This window comes from Rhinatrema bivittatum, chromosome 3, assembly GCF_901001135.1.
Source record: "Rhinatrema bivittatum chromosome 3, aRhiBiv1.1, whole genome shotgun sequence".
NCBI lineage: Eukaryota > Metazoa > Chordata > Amphibia > Gymnophiona > Rhinatrematidae > Rhinatrema > Rhinatrema bivittatum.
In genome coordinates, this window is record NC_042617.1 from 541875272 (window position 1) to 541895712 (window position 20441).

At 44.6% G+C, this 20441-nt stretch overlaps 1 protein-coding gene across 1 annotated transcript in view; it reads left to right on the forward strand.

The window, feature by feature from the left end:
* LOC115088647 (neurofilament heavy polypeptide-like) overlaps window positions 1-20441 on the forward strand; it is a 611587-nt gene that overhangs the window by 470410 nt on the left and 120736 nt on the right. Inside the window, exons 43-49 of the mRNA XM_029596909.1 lie at window positions 1379-1435; window positions 4876-4932; window positions 7056-7112; window positions 7346-7402; window positions 7636-7692; window positions 15894-15947; window positions 18642-18698. Coding sequence (XP_029452769.1) covers window positions 1379-1435; window positions 4876-4932; window positions 7056-7112; window positions 7346-7402; window positions 7636-7692; window positions 15894-15947; window positions 18642-18698 — 396 coding nt within the window. The remainder of the gene's footprint in view (window positions 1-1378; window positions 1436-4875; window positions 4933-7055; window positions 7113-7345; window positions 7403-7635; window positions 7693-15893; window positions 15948-18641; window positions 18699-20441) is intronic.

Sequence of the window (20441 nt, forward strand, 5' to 3'; positions counted from 1 at the left end):
AGTCTGTATGATACCGCTCTAGTAGTGTAAGGAATAAACACTGAATGGAAATTGGTGAATCCTTGGGCCGATGGCAGATGACAGTGCCCCCAGGAGGATATCCTGAGAGGGACCACCGGCTAGGCTGGAGTACTGAGACAAACACAGATAGTTCTTTATTAGACAGGAATTAGAACCACCAGAGGTGGCAGTAGTGAATTGATGTGCTTGGCAGGGATGAAGTCCCTCAGATACTGGAACTGTGATCTCTGGGTTTCTGAGCTGTAGAGAGAGACTATAGATAGTGAGTAGACAGGGTATGCTGGATACATAACCAGTAGTAGATGATACACTCACAATTGTAGATATCTTGTAATGGCTTCAGTGCAACAGAGAGTCTTCAGTTTATTCAGGAACAGAGGCCAAAGGGAGTACTGGTTCCTATATGCAGTCTGGAATAAGAACTCACAATATCTGTGTATGAGGTGGCTTCTATAATAGAAGAGAGTCTTTGGAAGGTTTTAGGAACATAGGCCCTCATGGAGCGAGTGCCGGTTCCTAGCTGCAATCTGTAATAGTACTTCACAAGATATAGGTATGCGATAGCTTCTGAGATAGAAGAGAGTCTGTGAAGGGTTTTAGGAACATGGGCCCTCGTGGAGCGTGTACCGGTTCCTATCTGCAATCTGCAATGACAACTCACAATCTCCGTACCTGCGATAACATCTTAGACAGAAGGGAGTCTTCAGAGATTAGGAACATAGGACCTCGTGGAGTGATTACCGATTCCTATCTGTAATAGAACTCACAGTGTTCACGTCTGCGATCGCTTCCAGGCAGTAAGGAGTCCTCTGAGCATTCAGGGACGTAGGCCCTCGAGGAGCGAGTACCGGATCCCTTCTTAGCAGTCTGAAATCAAGAAGAGAGCGCGGGGCTCCCGAGGAGTGGGTACCCCTTGGTAAGTTTGTGGAGGCAGAGCAGCAGAGAAAGATTTCCCCTTGCTAACTCGATTCGTAGTAGCAAACAAAGACCTTTTAAGTTGGAAGCGGATGACATCACTACGGGGGGGATGCCCCCGAGGTTCGCGCCCTTGCTGGTACAAACTCTGGAGCGCGCGCGTGCGCGCCCTTACATAATCAGGAACATGGCGGATCTGGAGGCCAGCCCGGGGATTCTGGGGAGAAGTGGCAAGGAGAAGCCGCGGCAGGAACTGTCCGTCAGACCCGAAGGGAGTCGCCACAAAGGTAGAGAGGGTGGAGCGAGGGCGAGAACAGGCATGAACGCAACACTGATACTACATCAAACAAGCAGTTATTTTTGATGGAAGACAGATATATGTGTGTGTGCAAATAACTGCATGGACAAGGGTGGCTGACGTAATCTTTTCTCATTACTGCAGGGATAGAAACCAAAAGACACGAAAAACCAACTCCACGAACCAAAGATAAGGTACCAGGTAAGATCTGTTTATTCTCTGGTCATATTTTCTATCCAACTGATTTGGGGTGAATGTGAACAGAGACAGGTTACTCGTCCTCCAGTGTATTATATACTGTACATGGGGATATGTTTTCTCCCAATTTCCTCTTGCACTATAAAAGAAACTGGCAACTCTGCCTGTCTTTCTCTGGTTTATTGTAAGAGCTCAAACATTTTCTTACTTTTTTTTTTTCTATTTATCACTTTTACACATTATTTTTCAAAGAAATACACTTGAAAAAGGAAACATGCGATAATACACATTAATAAGAAAATTAAACTCGCAATAAGTATTGCAAAATTATATCACATGTCTATCAAGCCCACTATATGGCCCAAGATTTACACAATCCAAAGAAAGTTTACATTTCAATAGAAATAAATTGTTTCTAAGAACATAAATGCAATTTAACATTAATCAAGAAAAGAAACATGAGGAAGTAAGCAAGCTGTGGATTCCTTATACATGGTGAAGGTTGCAGCCTGATCTGAGCTCTTAGCCAGAGGCTGGTGAGGAACTAAACTGAGGCCCTATTTTATTAACCAGGAAAGCAGTCAGCTGTGATGGTTGATAAAACAAATATGATATCCCTTGATGTTTAATTAGACATTTGCATGGAAATTTCAAGGCAAATAATGAACCTAATTCAAGAACTCTAGGTTTCAACATTAAGAATTGTCATCTCCTCTTTTGTGTCTGTCTGGATATATCTGGAAATATTTGAATTTTTTGATTCAGGAAAAGCTCAGATCTGTGAGAGAAATATTTCTTAAAAATCCATTCTTTATCAGATTCTAATAAGAAAGTTACTAACGTAGCCAGTGTTGTCATGCTTTCTTCTGTTCGCTCTAGTACCGCTGAAATATCCAAATTAAGGGGTTTCTTTGGAGTTAAGACTTGTATATTATCCTCTTCCACTTCTCTCCTCAATGGGGGCATATAATAAACTTTCGCCATAATGGGTAAAGCACTGTTGTGATCTGCTCCTCCAGAGGAGAGGAGTTAGCAATCTGTTGTGGGATCTGCTAGCGAGTTAGCAATCTGTTGGGATTTGCTATGCAGATGGGAGGAACTAGCAGATGAGAATAGCAATCTGATAGAATCCCCTCTCCAAAGGGGAGGAGTAGCAATCTGTAGTGAACTGCCTCTTGTGGGTCTATTAAGGAATGACAATATGTTATGATGTAGACTGCAGAATTGGCAATCTGTACCAGCGGAGTACTAGAGATGGTGCTCAGCTAGACATAAAGTATATAGGTGAATCCTTGGGCCGATGGCAGATGACAGCACCCCCAGGAAGGAGTTCCGAGAGGGACCACCGGCTAGGCTGGAGTATGGAGTCAGACACAGATAGTTCTTTTATTAGATAGGTAGTATAACCACCAGAGGTGGCAGTAGTAAGGTGGTATGTCCAGCAGGGCTGAAGTCCCTCAGATACTGGAACTGTGATTCCAAGGTTCCTGAACTGCAAAGAGACTGTAGATAGTGAATAGACAGGGTATGCAGATATACCTAGCCAGTACTAGATGATAACTCACATAAGGTCTTAAGATAGCTCAGTAGCTGGAAAGGGTTAGACCCTCGAGGAACGAGTACCTGGTTCCAGGGAAAGCTCTGAGAGAGTGGTGGTCACTTACAATAATCTGTATCTGGAATAGCTTCTAGTCAATAGAGGATCTTCAGAGTGTTCAGGAACATAGGCCCTTGAGGAGCGAGTGCTGGTTCCTATATACCTTCTGAAATAATAGCTCACAAATGTCTGTACATGCAATAGCTTTTGGACAAGGAGAATCTTCAGAGTATTCAGGAACATAGGCCCTTGAGGAGTGAGTACCGGTTCCTATTGGTAATCTGAAATAATAACTCACAATGTCCATCTCTTGCGATCGCTTCCAGGCAATGGCGAGTCTTCAGAGAGTTTAGGAACATGGGCCCTCGAGGAGCGAGTAGCGGTTCCTTTCTGTAATCTGAAATAAAGAAAGAGAATGAGGCCCCCGAGGAGCGGGTACCCCTGGTAGGTCTGGAGAGGCAATGTTGTAAGTGTGAAGTGGATCTGAAGGAAATCCCGCAAGCAATCCTTTGGGTGCAAAGTAGTCTTGGACAGCCGAAGCTAGTCCAATTGGAGTCCTTGCTAACTCGATCTGTTAGCAAAAGTAAAGACCTTTTATGTTGGAAGCGGATGACGTCAATACAGGGGGACGCCCCTGAGCTTCATGCCCTTGCTGGTACATACTTCGGAGCATGCGCACGCGCGTGCCCTACGTCATCAGGAACATGGCGGATCTGTAGCGTCGAGCCGGCCCGGGGATGCTGGGGAGAATCGGCATGGAGATGCCGTGGCATCAAGACGTCCATCAGGCTCGGAGGGAGTCGCCACATAGGTAGAGAGGGTGGAGCGAGGGCGAAAGCAGGCATGAATGCAACAAGCACCTTCAGGAATTTTCAAGATCTCCATTAAATATCTTCTCCAAATATCTTTCATTGAAATATATATGGCACTTTAGGAAAATTGATACACCTCAAATTTCTCCCTCTCAACTAATTTTCCAAATTTTCCAACTTCATCTGCAATTGTTGATTTTCTTTAATAAGCATTTGTTGGATATTAGCATAACTTTCTGAATTTACTTCAACAGAATCTACCTTCTCCTTTGATTTCAATACTTCATTTTCCACATCATTCATCCATTGTTCAAGCTTTTTAACATTGTCTGTCATAACTATGCAATTATAATATCATATCCTTGTTGACTGTATTTATTGCTTCCCAAAGTGTTTTAAAAGAATAAAGTTGAAGCCTTACCAGGTCAGCTGCCTGAAACACTATTTTCTCAGCCGTTACCTCTCTGGCCTCCGGTTCAGCAGCTCCAACAGGCCTTCCCCCGTGAGCTCCAAAGGTCTCACTTTTGGCCGCATCTTCCTGCCCCAACAACACAGGCTCTGGCAGAGACACACTGGGGGTTAATCAGGTTTCCCCGGGACTCCTCGTGTTGGGAGTATCCTTATCTCGGTAGGGTTAGTGGGTGGCGTCCTCACAGCCGGGGAAAAGGATGTTAGCAGCTCAAGACCATCTTCGGGCTCCACTTCCCCCCGTTCGGCGGTCCGCGTGCTTCCCTCACTGGCAATGGGTCCACGCCGGAAATGGGTGTCCATAGGTTCTACCAAGGATAATGCCGGAGTGCTTCCGAGGCTAAGAACTCCCTGACTCTGTGCTTCCTCGCTGAATGTGGCATAAGAATCTCGAGGTAAACGACCAAGGCAGGAGCGACGTGTTTGTCCATCTGGCTAAACCCAAACATTTGCTTACTGATACTACATCAAATAAGCAGTTATTTTTGATGGAAGACAGATATATGTGTGTGTGCAAATAATTGCATGGACAAGAGTGGCTGACCTAATCTTTTCCATTACTGCAGGGATAGAAACCAAAAGACACGAAAAACCAACTCCACGAGCCAAAGATAAGGTGCCAGGTAAGGTTTGTTTATTCTCAGGTCATATTTTCTATCTGACTGATTTGTGGTGAATGTGAACAGAGACAGGTCTCTGGCAATTCTGCTTGTTTTTCTCTGGTTTGTTGTAAGAGCTCAAACATTTGCTTACTTTTTTTATTTTCTATTTATCACTTTTACACATTATTTTTCAAGTAAATACACTTGAAAAAGGAAACACATGCGATAATACACATTTATAAGAAAATTAAACTCGCAATAAGCATTGCTAAATTATATCACATGTCAACAAGCCCACTATATGGCCCAAGATTTACACAATCCAAAGAAAGTTTACATTTCAATAGAAATAAATTGTTTCTAAGAACATAAATACAATTTTACATTAATCAAGAAAAGAAACATGAGGAAGTAAGCAAGCTATGGATTCCTTATACTTTGTGAAGGTCTCAGCCTGATCTGAGCTCTTAGCCAGAGGCCGGTGAGGAACTAAACTGAGGCCCTATTTTATTAACCAGGAAATCAGTCAGCTGTGATGGTTGATAAAACAAATATGATATCCCTTGATGTTTAATTAGACTTTTGCATGGAAATTTCAAGGCAAATAATGAACTTAATTCAAGAACTCTAGGCTTCAACAATAAGAATTGTCATCTCCTCTTTTGTATCTGTCTGGATATATCTGTAAATATTTGACTTTTTTAATTCAGGAAAAGCTCAGATCTGTGAGAGAAATATTTCTTAAAAATCCATTCTTTATCAGATTCTAATAAGAAAGTTATTATTAACGTAGCAGGTGTTGTCATGCTTTCTTCTGTTCGCTCTAGTACCACTGAAATATCCAAATTAAGAGGTTTCTTTGGAGTTAAGACTTGTATATTATCCTCTTCCACTTCTCTCCTCCTTAATGGGGGCCTATAATAAACTTTCGCCATAATGGGTAAAGCACCTTCAGGAATTTTCAAAATCTCCATTAAATATCATCTCCAAATATGTTTCAGTGAAATATATGACACTTTAGGAAAATTTATACACCTCAGATTTCTCCCTCTCAACTGATTTTTCCAAATTTTCCAACATCATCTGCAATTGTTGATTTTCTTTAATAAGCATTTGTTGGATATTAGCATTATTTTCTGAATTCACTAACAGAATCTACCTTCTCCTTTGATTTCAAGTCTTTTTTCCACATCATTCATCCGATGTACAAGCTTTTAACATTGTCTGTAATAGTCTGCAATTGCAATATCATATTCTTGTTGACTGTATTTAATTTATTTAGCATTCGTTTATATACCGAGGTATAGCAGACATTGCCTTCACTCCGGTTTACATAATAACAAACCAGTTACATTTAAATCCATAACAGTATAACAGTAAAAAATTGAATCAGAACAATAACTTAGTAATGGTCAATAAATACATTAAATATTAGAAAATATGATTGTATAAAAAATCTTGTAGGGGGACGGTTGATACCGTTGATAATGCTTCCCAAAGCGTTTTTAAAGAATAAAGTTGAAACCTTACCAGGTCAGCTGCCTGAAACACCAAGGTCTCAGCCGTTACCTCTCCGGTCTCTGGTTCAGCAGCTCCAACAGGCCTTCCCCCACGAGCCCCAAAGGTCTCACTTATGGTCGCGTCTTCCAGCCCCAACAACACAGGCTCCGGCAGAGACACACCGGGGGTTAACCAAGTTTCCCCTGGACTCCTCGTGTTGGGAGTATCCTTATCTCGGCGGGGTTAGCGGGTTGCATCCTCACAGCCAGGGAAAAGGATGTTAGCAGCTCAAGACCATCTTTGGGCTCCACTTCCCTCCGTTCGGCGGTCTGCGAGCTTTCCTCACCGGCAATGGGTCCACGCCAGACATGGGCGTCCATAGGTTCTACCAAGGATAATGCCGGAGTGCATCCGAGGCTAAGCGCTCTCTGGCTCTGCGTTTCCATGCTGAATGTGGCTTAAGACTCTCGAGGTAAACGACCAAGGTAGGAGCGACGCGTCTGTCCATCTTGCTAAGCCCAAACATTTGCTTACTGATACTACATCAAACAAGCAGTTATTTTTGATGGAAGACAGATATATGTGTGTGTGCAAATAACTACATGGACAAGGGTGGCTGACCTAATCTTTTCTCATTACACCAGGGATAGAAACCAAAAGACACGAAAAACCAACTCCACGAGCCAAAGATAAGGTACCAGGTAGGGTCTGTTTATTCTCAGGTCATATTTTCTATCCAACCGATTTGTGGTGAATGTGATTAGAGACAGGTCTATTGTCCTCCAGTGTATTATATACTGTACATGGGGTCAGTACTTTAGTCTACACTAAATACAATAACAGCTGGTAAAATCAGTAAAGAACTGTGGAAAAATAATAGGAAAATAACTACATGGACAAGAGTGGCTGACCTAATCTTTTCTCATTACACTAGGGATAGAAACCAAAAGACACGAAAAACCAACTCCACGAGCCAAAGATAAGGTACCAGGTAGGGTCTGTTTATTCTCAGGTCATATTTTCTATCCAACCGATTTGTGGTGAATGTGATTAGAGACAGGTCTATTGTCCTCCAGTGTATTATATACTGTACATGGGGTCAGTACTTTAGTCTACACTAAATACAATAACAGCTGGTAAAATCAGTAAAGAACTGTGGAAAAATAATAGGAAAATAACTACATGGACAAGAGTGGCTGAGCTAATCTATTCTCATTACTGCAGCGATAGAAACCAAAAGACACGAAAAACCAACTCCACGAGCCAAAGATAAGGTACCAGGTAAGATTTGTGCATTCTCAGATCATGTTTTCTGTCTGATTGCTCTGGGGCGAATGTGAAAAGAGACAGCTCTTTTGTTGTCCTGTGTATAACAAATATCTGCTGTGGAAGCTGCATTTGTACGCAGATGCCCATGTCCATTTTAAATTGTGTGCCGTGTTGTACATGTATCCAGGCTATTTTATAATATGTGTGCATATGCACGTATATGTTATAAAATGAATGTGTCTCTGGACGCAAGCCGGCAAATGCACGCACATGTACGCTCTACATGCCTGTTTAAAAGTTTCCGGCATATTTACCAACTACATCAATAAAGCATAATTATTTTTGATGGAAGACATAGATTACATTTTATTATGAGGTAATTAGCTGGGGTAGATTCCAAGGCATGGTTCTCAACAGACTATACTTTTAAAGGTAGTTCCGCTCTGCAAGGCTCCCCGTCCCAACCAGGTTTTCCTTGTTTCAGGTGTGGCGGCTCGCTGTATGGCTTCATGCTTTTATTGTGCCAACTGTAGCAGTCCCTTATGGGCTCAGCTAGGGATGTGCAGAGCAAAAGTTTAAGTTCATATGTCCATATGTCCAAAGGGGGTCCCATTTGCAGTCAATATGGGCATAAACAGAATTCAATGAGTTGAGTATATGTCCATATGTGCAAATAAAAATTTAAACCCCTCACCCTCCTTAATCCCCCCCCCCCCAAGACTTACCACAACTCCCTGGTGGTCTAGCGGGGTCAGGACGCCATTTCTGACCAACTTTGCAAGGAGCACGTGACGTCGGCGTCACGTGATTCCCCGCGGGTTCGCGCCGGAACGCTCGTTCGGCCCAAAAGGAACTTTTGGCCAGCTTGGGGGGGCCTCCTGACACCCCCAAGCTGGCCAAAAGTTCCTTTTGGGCCAAACGAGGGTGCCGGAGGGAACTCGCGGGGAATCACGTGGCGCCGACGTCACGTGATTCCCCGCGGGGTCGCTTCCGGGATCCTGACCCCCCCAAGCTGGCCAAAAGTTCCTTTTGGGCCGAACGAGCGTTCCGGCGCGAACCCGCGGGGAATCACGTGACGCCGCGTCACTCCGACTTGGCGCCGACGTCACGTGCTCCTCGGAAAGGCTTTCAGAAATGGCGTCCTCACTCCTCGCTGGATCACCAGGGAGTTGTGGTAAGTCTTTGGGGGGGGATTAAGGAAGGTGAGGGGTTTAAATTTTTATTTTGGATCAACAATCGTGATTTCCAACTTATTCAACATAGCTATGTTGAATAAGTTGGAAATCCGATCGTTTATGTCTTATCACTTTTTTAAGTTAAAAAAAAAAAAAAAAGTAGCGTTTTACATTTATGTTCAATACGAATGCACACCCCTAGGCTCAGCTCCAAGGAATAGAAAGCCCGCAAACAACACCAGCATTAGTAAAGTACTGTCCTACTGGTTACACTTTCCTGTCGTTACTGTACGAGGAACTGCGTCTCCTCTTGTGTTTTTACCCTGAGTCCGGTTTCCTCCTCTGGTGTAGAGGCCAGAGCCCCTCAGGGATAACTCCTGAGTGGCAGCTTTCTCTCCCACCCTGCTTGGGTCACATTCTGCTTTTCCCACTCATAACTCCAACAAAACTAAATTATAAGTTCGATCAGTTCATAGGAAGAAACAAAGAAAATAAGCTTTGCTCTAGCATTCCTTTCCCAGGCCTGCTAGGTAGTGGCACAACACGCCCCTTCTCCCCACTTTTGTGCTGCAGGCAACAGCCTTCCCAGTCCTCCACACAAACAAGCAATCAACAGAATAATCAGAGTAGCCTCACTTACTCTACTTCCATCTCTGTTATTTTGGTTTCGGCCTCTGGGTAATCCAACTCCATGTCTTCTCCTCCCATCATGCATCTGACTTCTGATTTAAACTCTTTGGCTTCCTCCTGCTTCTCCTCCTCCCTCATCATGGGTTTTGGTGTGTGCATTCCCTCCCCCAGGGTCACACCTCCCGGTGTATGACCAGCCCTCTCTCTCTCTTCCCATTGGTCTGGCCTCAGCTCAAAGAGCCTGGGAAATGTAGTCTCTCCCTGTAGCCTTTGCTACCTGGATTTGCCCCGGCTCTCCCTGGGGTAATCCAGTCCAGGTTTTCCTCCCTGGGTAAACACTGGGCCTCATCATAATTATTATTCCCTGTACGTACCCAGATCAGTCCAGACTACTGGGTTATGCCTCCCTTCCAGCAGATGGAGACAGAGTAAAACTTGAAGGGCACCACTGTAAGTACAGTGCGTCACCTGCAGCCCCCTTCAGTATTTCTCTGACTCCAGCAGATGAAGGTGGCAGAACCTGCGGTCCTAGTTGCTTGTTTCTAAAAAAAAAAAAAAAAAAGAAAGAAAGAAATCACCAGAGATTCAGGAATCCTTATTTTGTTTGGCTAAAACAAAGCTATTGTAGTTAAAAAAAAAAAAAAAATATATATATATATATATATATATATATATATAAATACAACAAAGCCGGGCCTGCTGAGGAGACGGTTCATATCCTCCTCTGTGGTAGGCCTGCCGGGGGCTCCTCTTCGCTCTCGCGATCCCAGAGCAGCTGACCGGTGAGTAACTGGGGGGGGATTTACCGGTGGGCCAGTCCCTTCCCCCTGGTCCAGAGACAACCGCGGGTTGTGCTCTGGTGAGGCCAGTGCATCAGTTTCCTGATCTTGAAAAAATTAATTAATTAATTAATTAAAGCAGCGCTGCTCTCTTTTGGCCTCCTGGGCTCCGGTATTTATTTTTGGGTGGCTTCCCCTCCTTTAGAGCGCGGCAATGCCGCGTTCCTCAGCGTGTTGTGCCTGCAGGGAACCGGCGACAAGGCTCTCCCACGACAACCTCTGCTCCCAGTGTCTTCTCGGGGGCAAGGGCCCATCGGTGGCAGTGGCCGGCGGAAAGGGGAAGCAGGCAGCTCGGTCCCGTGGTGCAGGCAACCCGATGCTACCCTCGTGGCGCTCGGCCTGCCCCACTCCAGTGGAACACGGGAACGGCGACCATTTCAGGGGCTGCAGATGCCGATGCAGATAGCTCGTCAGGGGGAGGGGATCTTCCTCCTCAGCTGTTTCCGCATGATCTATGCCCCAGTTCTCTTCGCAATTCCTTTCCCACCTCCCCTGCTCCTTTGGGGAACACCCCCCCCCCCCACAGGATAATTTAAAGGGCCAGCCACCCTTTTCTGCTGATTTTGTTTTGCTTATACATAAGGCATATTTAGTTAGCCTTATGCCCATGGAGGATCTGGAGCCTCCTCCGGGTCAGCCTGGGCCTGGGCCCTTTCCTCCCGTGAAGGTTCCTAGGACGAATCCTCCGGAGGTCTCCTGAATTCGGGTGGTCCAGGAAGGGTCCGGTTCCGGGGACCAGGGAAATATTGCGCTGGCGGATCTGTTTCAGGCATGATGATTCCGAGCATGTGGCGCCGGTGGAAGGGGATGATCCACGGATCCTTAGGCTCTTTCATAGGGATGAATTGGAGCCGATGATTCCGCATGTCCTTGCGGAGTTGGGCATACCAGCCAGTCAGGTGCCTCAGGATCAGGGCACTGTGGATCCGTTGCTGTCTGCTCTTCGTCCCCCAGCTAGGACTTTTCCGTTTCATCCTATGTTGCTTCAGCTGATGTTTTGGGAGTGGGATACTCCGGAAGCTAGCTTTCGCAAAGGCCAAGCTATGGATAAATTGTACCCGCTGTCGGATGACTCTCTCGATCTCTTTAAGGTTCCTAAGGTTGATGCGGCTGTATCTGCAGTCATGAAGCGTACGACTATTCCGGTGGTTGGGGTGGCTGTCCTTAAGGACCCCCAGGTTTATAAGCTTGAGGTTCTTCTCAAGCGTATCTTCAAGGTGCCGGCTCTTGGGGTTAGAGCAGCTGTTTGCAGTAGTTTGATGCAGCGTGCGAGCCTCTGGTGGGTACAGCAGCTCCTGAGTGCCAGGGATCTTTCCCCGGAAGAGGCGGAGCAGGCTGATCATTTGGAAGTGGTAGTATCATATGGAGCGGATGCCTTGTATGCTCTTCTTTGTACATCTTCGCGCACTATGGCTTCCGCGGTGTCAGCCCGCAGGCTTTTGTGGCTCTGTAATTGGTCAGCCGATATTTCCTCCAAATCACAGCTGGGAGCTTTTCCTTTTAGGGGGAAGTTCCTTTTTGGGGATGATTTGGAGCAGCTCATTAAGTCCTTGGGGGAGAATAAGGTGTACAAGCTCCTGGAGGATAGGCCAAAAGCTCCTAGGGGTTTCGGCCCTTCCCGTTCATGTTTTCGAGGACAGCGCTGTTTTCGCCAGTCTAAACTGGCTCCTTTTGTCCAAAGGCAGACGTCCGGGAGATCTCAGGCTTGGTCTCATTCCTTTTGCGGCCGTAGACCCGCCTGAGACAGTGGTACCCTGGTGCAACAGGAGCCAAATCATCCCAATGAGATAGCGCCAACCCATTCCCCTGTTCCGGTCGTCGGAGGATGACTGTGTTTTACGACGGGTGGGTCAAAATCAAGTCGGACCACTGGGTTCTAAACATTATAGAACATGGCTACACCTTAGATTTTGATCATCCCTTGCATGATCTGTTTCTGGTTTCTCCCTGGAGAAAAGGTGCCAAGTGTCTCTGACGCTTTGTCGATTGATAGACCTAGGGACGGTGGTTCTGGTTCCTTCGGACGAACTACGGACCGGCAGATATTCGATTTATTTTCTGGTTCCAAAGAAGGAGGGGGTCCTTCTGTATGATTTTGGATCTAAAGAAGGTCAACAGAGCTCTCCCCCCCCCCCCCTCCGTCGGGGGGGAGGGGAAGTTTGATTTGATGGAAGCATACCTGCACATAGCAATTCGGAAGGACTATCAGCAGTATCTCCAGTTCATGATCCTCAGCAAACATTACCAATTTCAGGCCCTTCCCTTCAGGCTAGCTACCACCCCCCACACCTTTATCAAGGTGATGGTGGTAGTGGCGGCGGCTCTCCAACATGAGGGGATCCTAGTCCATCCCTACTTGGACGATTGGCTCATTTGAGCGAAGTCAGAGGAACAATGCGAGGTGACGTTGCTAACATGGTGCAGACTCTTCACTCTCTGGGGTGGATCATAAATTCGGCCAAGAGCCAGTTGTCCCCTGCCCAGGTACTGGATTTTTTAGGGGCGAGGGAGTGGGATACTCAGATCAGGAAAGTCTTCCTTATGCAGGAACAAATAGACAAGCTCATGTCTCAAATTCGGCATCTATTGTCCCTACCAGTTTCCAAGGCATGGGACTGCTTGTAGGTGCTTGGTTGTATGGCGTCTACTCTGGACTTGGTCATAGGGGCCTTCGCTCATATGAGGCTGTTGCAGAGGGCTTTGCTCTCACATTGGGATCCCAAATCAGAGGATTTTCAGGTTCCCTTACCGCTCTAGGTGCCGGCCAAGTCCAGTCTAGCTCGGTGGTTGAGCTCCGAAAACTTGCCTCAGGGGGTGGATCTGGAAATCCCTCAGTGGATCATTATGACGACAGACACCAGTCTTTCTGGTTGGGGGGCAGTTTTCCAGTCTCAGGCGGTGCAAGGCCAATGAATGTAGCAAGAAGCACAATGGTCCATCAATCACCTGGAAACAAGGGCGGTATGGTTGGCCTTGCAGACGTTCCTGCCTCTAGTTCATCATCGGTCGGTGAGAGTGCTCTCTGACGGTCGGTGAGAGTGCTCTCTGACAATGCAACAACGGTGGCATACATCAACCAGCAAGAAACAAAGAGCCATCTCGGGCTACAGAGGCGGATGATCTCATGCCTGGGAGGAGATACATCTTCTCACATTGCTGGGGTAGACAATGTTCAGGCAGATTTTCTGAGTCATCAGAGATTGGATCCCGGAGAGTAGGAGCTGTCTGATGAGGCATTCGGTTTGATAACTCATCAGTGGGGGATTCCCCGGTTGGATTTAATGGCAACTTGGGGGAATGCCAAGGCGCCGTGCTTCTTCAGTCGTGGAAGAGAGCATGAAGCAGAAGGAGTGGATGCCCTTGTCCTTTTGTGGCCCCACGACATTCTTCTCTATGCATTCCCTCCTTGGCCCCTGGTGGGCAAGGTCTTGAGAAGAATAGAAGCCCATCTGGGGGCGGTAATACTGGTAGCTCCAGAATGGCCACAGAGGCCATGGTTCGCGGATCTCCTCAACCTTGCAGTAGATGGCCCGCTCCATCTGGGTCATCTTCTGAATCTCCTGAGGCAAGGTCCAGTATTTTTCGACCAGGTTGATTGCTTTTGTCTAGTGGCTTGGCTTATGAGAGGCGACAGTTGAAAAAGAAGGGTTATCCTGATACGATGATTTCTACTCTTTTGCAACTCACAAAACTTCCACCTCTCTTACGTATGTCCGAGTCTGGAAAGTTTTTGACTCCTGGTGTAGTAGGTCGAAGGTTTCCCCTAGACAAGACTTGATAGTCCACATTCTACCTTCTTGCAAGAGGGTTTGGCAAAGGGGCTAGCTTTCAGTTCTCTAAGAGTTCAAGTGGCGGTGTTAGGCTGTTTGCGAGGAAAGGTGGAAGGTAGGGATGTGCAGGCAAAAAGTTTTCGTTGCGTACGTGATTCATATTCGTGGGGGGTCAATTCCGTTTCATGCGGAAGTATGGAGAATTCAATAAGTTGTCGATCTGTAAATACGTTACTACTAAATTAACTACAACCCCCCCCCCACCCTCCTGACCCCCCCAAGACTTACCAAAACTCCCTGGTGGTCCAGTGATGGGGTCCGGGAACTCACTCAGACCCTCGGTGCTAGTTTCATCATGGCGCCAATAGTCTTTGTCACAGGGGCTACCGTGCCATTGGTCAGCCCCTGTCACATGGCCATCGGCGCCATCTTGTGCTCCTACCACGTGACAGGGGCTGACCAATGGCACCGGTAGCCCCTGTGACATAGTATGGGCAAAGGCTATCGGCGCCATTTTGAGTCCTGGCGTTGGACGGCAGGTCACTCCGGGACCCCCGTTGGACCCACAGGGACTTTTGGCCAGCTTGGGGGGGGCCTCCTGACCCCCACAAGACTTGCCAAAAGTCCAGCGGGGGTCCGGGAGCGACCTCCTTTCACGCCGGCCGTCCAATCCCAATACTCAAAATGGCCGTCCCGCCAATACTCAAAATGGCGCCGATTGCCGTCATAGTGAGGGAAAAAGCGATCGGCGCCATTTTGAGTATTGGCGGGACGGCGATTTTGAGGCTGCAGGTGGCACATTGTACTTTACAAGGGTGCCCTTCAAGTTTTTCTGTCTCCATCTGCTGGAAGGGAGGCATAACCCAGCAGTCTGGGCTGATCCATGGTGCTACAGGAACGAAAATTAGCAGGTAAGAACCAATTTTCCTTTTTAGTCTTTAGTCTACACTAAAATGCAATAGCAGCTGGTAAAATCAGTAAAGAATTGTGAAAAAAATTGTGGAAAAAAAAAAAATTGTGGAAAAAAAATCAGTAAAGAATTGTGGAAAAATTGTGGAAAAAACTTCAGATGGTCCTGAACGCCTCTGCAAGAATTCTATCAAATGCCAAAAAGAGAGATCATATCACCCCAATTCTCCACCATCTCCACTGGCTTCCGATTAAATACAGGATCCAGTTCAAGTCTTTAATGATGATACATAAGGCCTTACACAACATCGCACCTCTCAACCTAACATTTCAAATTCAATTACACACATCTGTGAAACCAACCAGAAGCGCCTATCAGAACAGACTAATCACACAACCGGCGAAATCCGTTCTGAGGAAACGTGCATTATCCACAGCGGGCCCTTCACTTTGGAACTCGCTCCCTCCAGACCTTCGTTTGGAACCATGCCACTCTACATTTAAAGGGAAACTTAAGACTTGGCTTTTCAAACAAGCTTTCCCCTAGAGCCAAGAACTCGAATAAAAGTCTTTTTCAAGCCCACAACGAGTTATTCAGATCTATTATTTTCTTCCTTTTTTCAATCAGAAATTTACACATGCTGACTTCAATGTAAAATCTTGTTTACTTAGTTCTTGTTCAATGTAAAACTTCTTTTTTATTCTGTTCTATGTAAACCGCTATTTGTAGCGATAGTTACTGTTCTTTGTGAACCGGGGTGATATGTATATTATACAGGAACCTCCGGTATATAAATTATTTAAATAAATAAAATAAATAAAATAAAAAATAATGAGAAAATAACTGCATAGTCAAAAGAGGCTGACTTAATCTTTCCATATTACTATAGCAGAAGAATCCAAAAGACAGGAATCACATCTGCGAACTAAAGATAAGGTACCAGGTAAGATTTGTGTATTCTCAAGTCATATTTTCTATCTAATTGCTCTGTGGTGATTGTGAACAGAGAAGGTCGAAAACATAACAAACCTGCCCTGATGCAGCGTTAGTGAAACGTTGACAACATTGGTGGCTGAGGAATCATATTGTTTTAAGAGGCACCTCCTTAAAAAGAAGAATAGTAACATTATTCTGTTGCAAGTTGAAAGATAAGTGTAGAATTGATCTATTTATATGTCGGGTCAAATATATGTTTAAAGAACACTACAAAGATGCCGATGTCTCCGTTGTCAGAACATTCGTATGTCGGGTATCACAGTTAAATAATGGACGCTGTCAAGACACTGAAGTCTCCGGTTTAAGAGCATAAAAGAAAGTCTTTGAATCTCAAGTGAAATTGCCGCGCGATCAAAATTCGCATAAGAAGAAATCAGCAGTTTAAATCAATATATACAGAGAGTGGCATTAGCAATTGATTGAGATCCATAGAAGGTTAATGCAAAGTGAAGGAATTATTAAGAAAAATCAGTTAAAAAATAAAAGAGGTTGTAAGACCGGTGATTGTAACAACTGGCTGTTCAGATTCTGTAAAATCAGATTCTTTACCAGTACTGAGGTCTTTCCCTCTTTTCAAAAAAAATGTATTATAAATTATTTTGGGTCAAATAAAAATAAATGACATTTTAATTGTTTAATATAAAATTTCATTCATTTAAGGTGGAGACTCATATTAATAATCAATGGTTTCAGTATACTAGTCATAGTTTTTCTTTCCTACCAGAAACTAGTTATTCCCTAATTTTCTAGATAATTACTATCCCATAACTGGCAACAAACTGGCCCCTTCATTTATCAAAATGCATTAAGGGCTTATCGCATGCGAAAATCGCAGTTAACACATGCGATAGCACCATATTGTATGGTGTGATGCAAATCCGAAAAAGAGAAGGAGTTAGGGGTGGGCTTACTGTTTTGTGAAGCCCTATTGCACGGCTTTAATGCTGATTTTAGCTACAACTTTTTCAGGAGTGTTAAGCTGTGTGATAGCTTGCATTACAGCTGAATCACCTGTTGTGATGTTTTTGGTAGTTTGAAGCTCCTAGAGTGTCCACCTAGCTATCAGAGACCTGGGGGGGGGGAGAGAGGGAGAGAGAGAGAGAGCGAGAGAGAGCACTTAGCCATAGTGCCATCACCCTAGATATGTATTTATCTCTCTATGGGAGGCCCACCTAATAACTCGAGGTGAGGTATAGGTTTTAGTGTATGGGTTAGGGGTCACTTTGACATTCAATGTGCTCTCTTTTGCACATTTGATGGCCCGCGCCATTTTTAAAGATGGTGCCGGCCTTCCAGTGCTCCCTCCATGTGACAGGGGCCGGCCAATGGCACGGATACCCTTTCACATGGTAAGGGCAAAGGGCCATCGGCGCCATTTTGATTAGTGGCAGCCGACGGCCCGGGAGCGGGAGATCGCTCCCGGGACCCCCACTGGACCACCAGATACCTGTAAAATGTTTTTGGGGGGTCGGGAGGGTGGGGGAAGCTAAGGGATTAGTTTTAAAGGGTCTGGGTGGGTTTAGGGGTTATTTTTGTGTGCCGTTTTTCCTGCCCTCCCCCAAAACGATAAGAGAACCCCCACGAACAATTTTGTGGGGTTTTCCTATCATTTTGGGGGAGCCCCCGATTTCTGACGATTTTGAAAATATCGTACGATATTTTCAATCGTCCGAAGCCCGATTCACATGACTAAGCTCTCTCTCTTTCTCTCTCTCCTGGCATGGTCCCCTCAGTGGTTGTATGTAGGAAATACCACAATCTGGCACTTATAAGAAAGTGATTGCAATTTGTGGTAACTTAGCTCTTTGAATAGGTATTAGTGCAAATTGCAATAAACTCCCTATTACTATAAAACATGCCCCTTTTCCCATTATATGTGATATTTACCACATTTTGAAAAATTCAGGCCTGTGAAAACTACCTATGGTGTTGACGAGTGTAGCTTGTAATATTTCCCCACTTATATGGTAAAAGCAGCATTTGCATGTACATGTACGTGTCAGTTTTAAAATTGTACACTCATCCAGGCTATTTTATAACGTGTGTATATATACTTGTATGTTATAAAATGGAAAAATCCAAATTACAGAAAATTCGGAGAAAAGGAAATCGCACTCCAACAATTCAATATCCACACATCCAAGGAGATGCAAGAAATTAGCTAAGGTCCAAAACAGTTCAGAAAGTTCAATAGTTATGTTTTTAATTTTTCAAAAACGGCAACTCCATTGCTCATCAATCAAAACACAGTTCTCAAAAAGGTCCCCCCGACACAGACCCCGTGTTTTGCCGAACAGGCTGTGTTGGGAGGGATGACATTTTCAATAACTTATATGAGACAGTTCAGTCTAACATTTCATACAACAAGGATCATCTCTGGATGCGAGCAAGCAAACACGCACACAAGTGCGCCGGTGCACCTGTTTAAAAGTTACCGTCATATTTACTTACTAATACTACATCAGTATAGCATAGTTATTTTTGATGGAAGACATAGATAACATTGTATTAGTATTTTAGTCTTTAGTCTACACTAAAATACAATAGCAGCTGGTAAAATCAGTAAAGAATTGTGGAAAAATAATAAGAAAATAACTGCATGGATAAGAGTGACTGATTTAATCTTTCCATATTACTGTAGCTGAAGAATCCAAAAGACTGGAAAAAGCACCACCACGAACCAAACACAAGGTTCCAGGTAAGATTTGTGTATTCTCAGGTCATATTTTCTATCTGACTGAACTGTGGTGAATGTAAAGAGACAGCTCTTTTGTCCTCCAGATCATTTATAAAGATATTGAAACGTACGGGGCCCAATACAGATCCCTGAGGCACTCCACTGCCCACTCCCTTCCACGGAGAAAATTGTTCATTTCTCTGTTTCCTGTCTTTTAGCCAGTTTGTAATCCACGAAAGGACATCACCACCTATCCCATGACTTTTTACTTTTCCTAGAAGCCTCTCATGAGGAACTTTGTCATACACCTTCTGAAAATCCAAATACACTACATCTATTGGTTCACCTTTATCTACATGTTTATTAACTCCTTCAAAAAGGTGAAGCAGATTTGTGAGGCAAGACTTGACTTTGTTCCATTAAACCATGTCTTTCTATATGTTTTATGATTTTGATATTTAGAAAATTTTCCACTATTTTTCCTGGCACTGAAGTCAGGCTAACTGGTCTGTACCTTCCCAGGTCGCCCTGGAGCCCTTTTTAAATATTGGGCTTACATTAGCCACCCTCCAGTCGTCAGGTACAATGGATGATTTTAATGATAGGTTATAAATTTTTACTAATAAAGTCTGAAATTTCATTTTTAAGTTCCTTCAGAACCCTGGGGTATGTACCATTCGGTCCAGGTGATTAACTTCTCTTCAATTAGTCAATCAGGCCTACCATATCTTCTAGGTTCACCGTGATTTGGTTCAGTCTATCTGAATCATTATCCATGAAAACCTTCTCCAGTATGGGTACCTCCCCAACATCCTCTTCAGTAAACTCGAAGCAAAGAAATCATTTAATCTTTCCACGATGGCCTTATCTTCTCAAAGTGCCCCTTTAACCCCTCGATCATCTAACAGTCCAACTGACTCCCTCACAGGCTTTCTGCTTTGGATATATTTTAAAAAGTTTTTACTGTGAATTTTTGCCTCTATGGCCAACTTCTTTTCAAATTCTCTCTTTGCCTGTCTTAAGAACATAAGAACATAAGAAATTGCCATGCTGGGACAGACCAAGGGTCCATCAAGCCCAGCATCCTGTTTCCAACAGAGGCCAAAAACCAGGCCATAAGAACCTGGCAATTACTCAAACACTAAGAAGAACCCATGCTACTGATGCAATTAATAGCAGTGGCTATTCCCTAAGTATAATTGATTAATAGCCATTAATGGACTTCTCCTCCAAGAACTTATCCAAACCTTTTTTGAACCCAGCTACACTAACTGCACTAACTACCTTCTCTGGCATCAAATTCCAGAGCTTTATTGTGCGTTGAGTGAAAAAGAATTTTCTCCGATTAGTCTTAAATGTGTTACTTGCTAACTTCATGGAATGCCCCCTAGTCCTTCTATTATTCGAAAGTGTAAATAACCGAGTCACATCTACTCGTTCAAGACCTCTCATGATCTTAAAGACCTCTATCATATCCCCCCTCAGCCGTCTCTTCTCCAAGCTGAACAGCCCTAACCTCTTCAGCCTATCCTCATAGGGGAGCTGTTCCATCCCCTTTATCATTTTGGTTGCCCTTCTCTGTACCTTCTCCATCGCAACTATATCTTTTTTGAGATGCGGCGACCAGAATTGTACACAGTATTCAAGGTGCGGTCTCACCATGGAGCGATACAGAGGCATTATGACATTTTCCATTCTATTAACCATTCCCTTCCTAATAATTCCTAACATTCTATTTGCTTTTTTGACTGCTGCAGCACACTG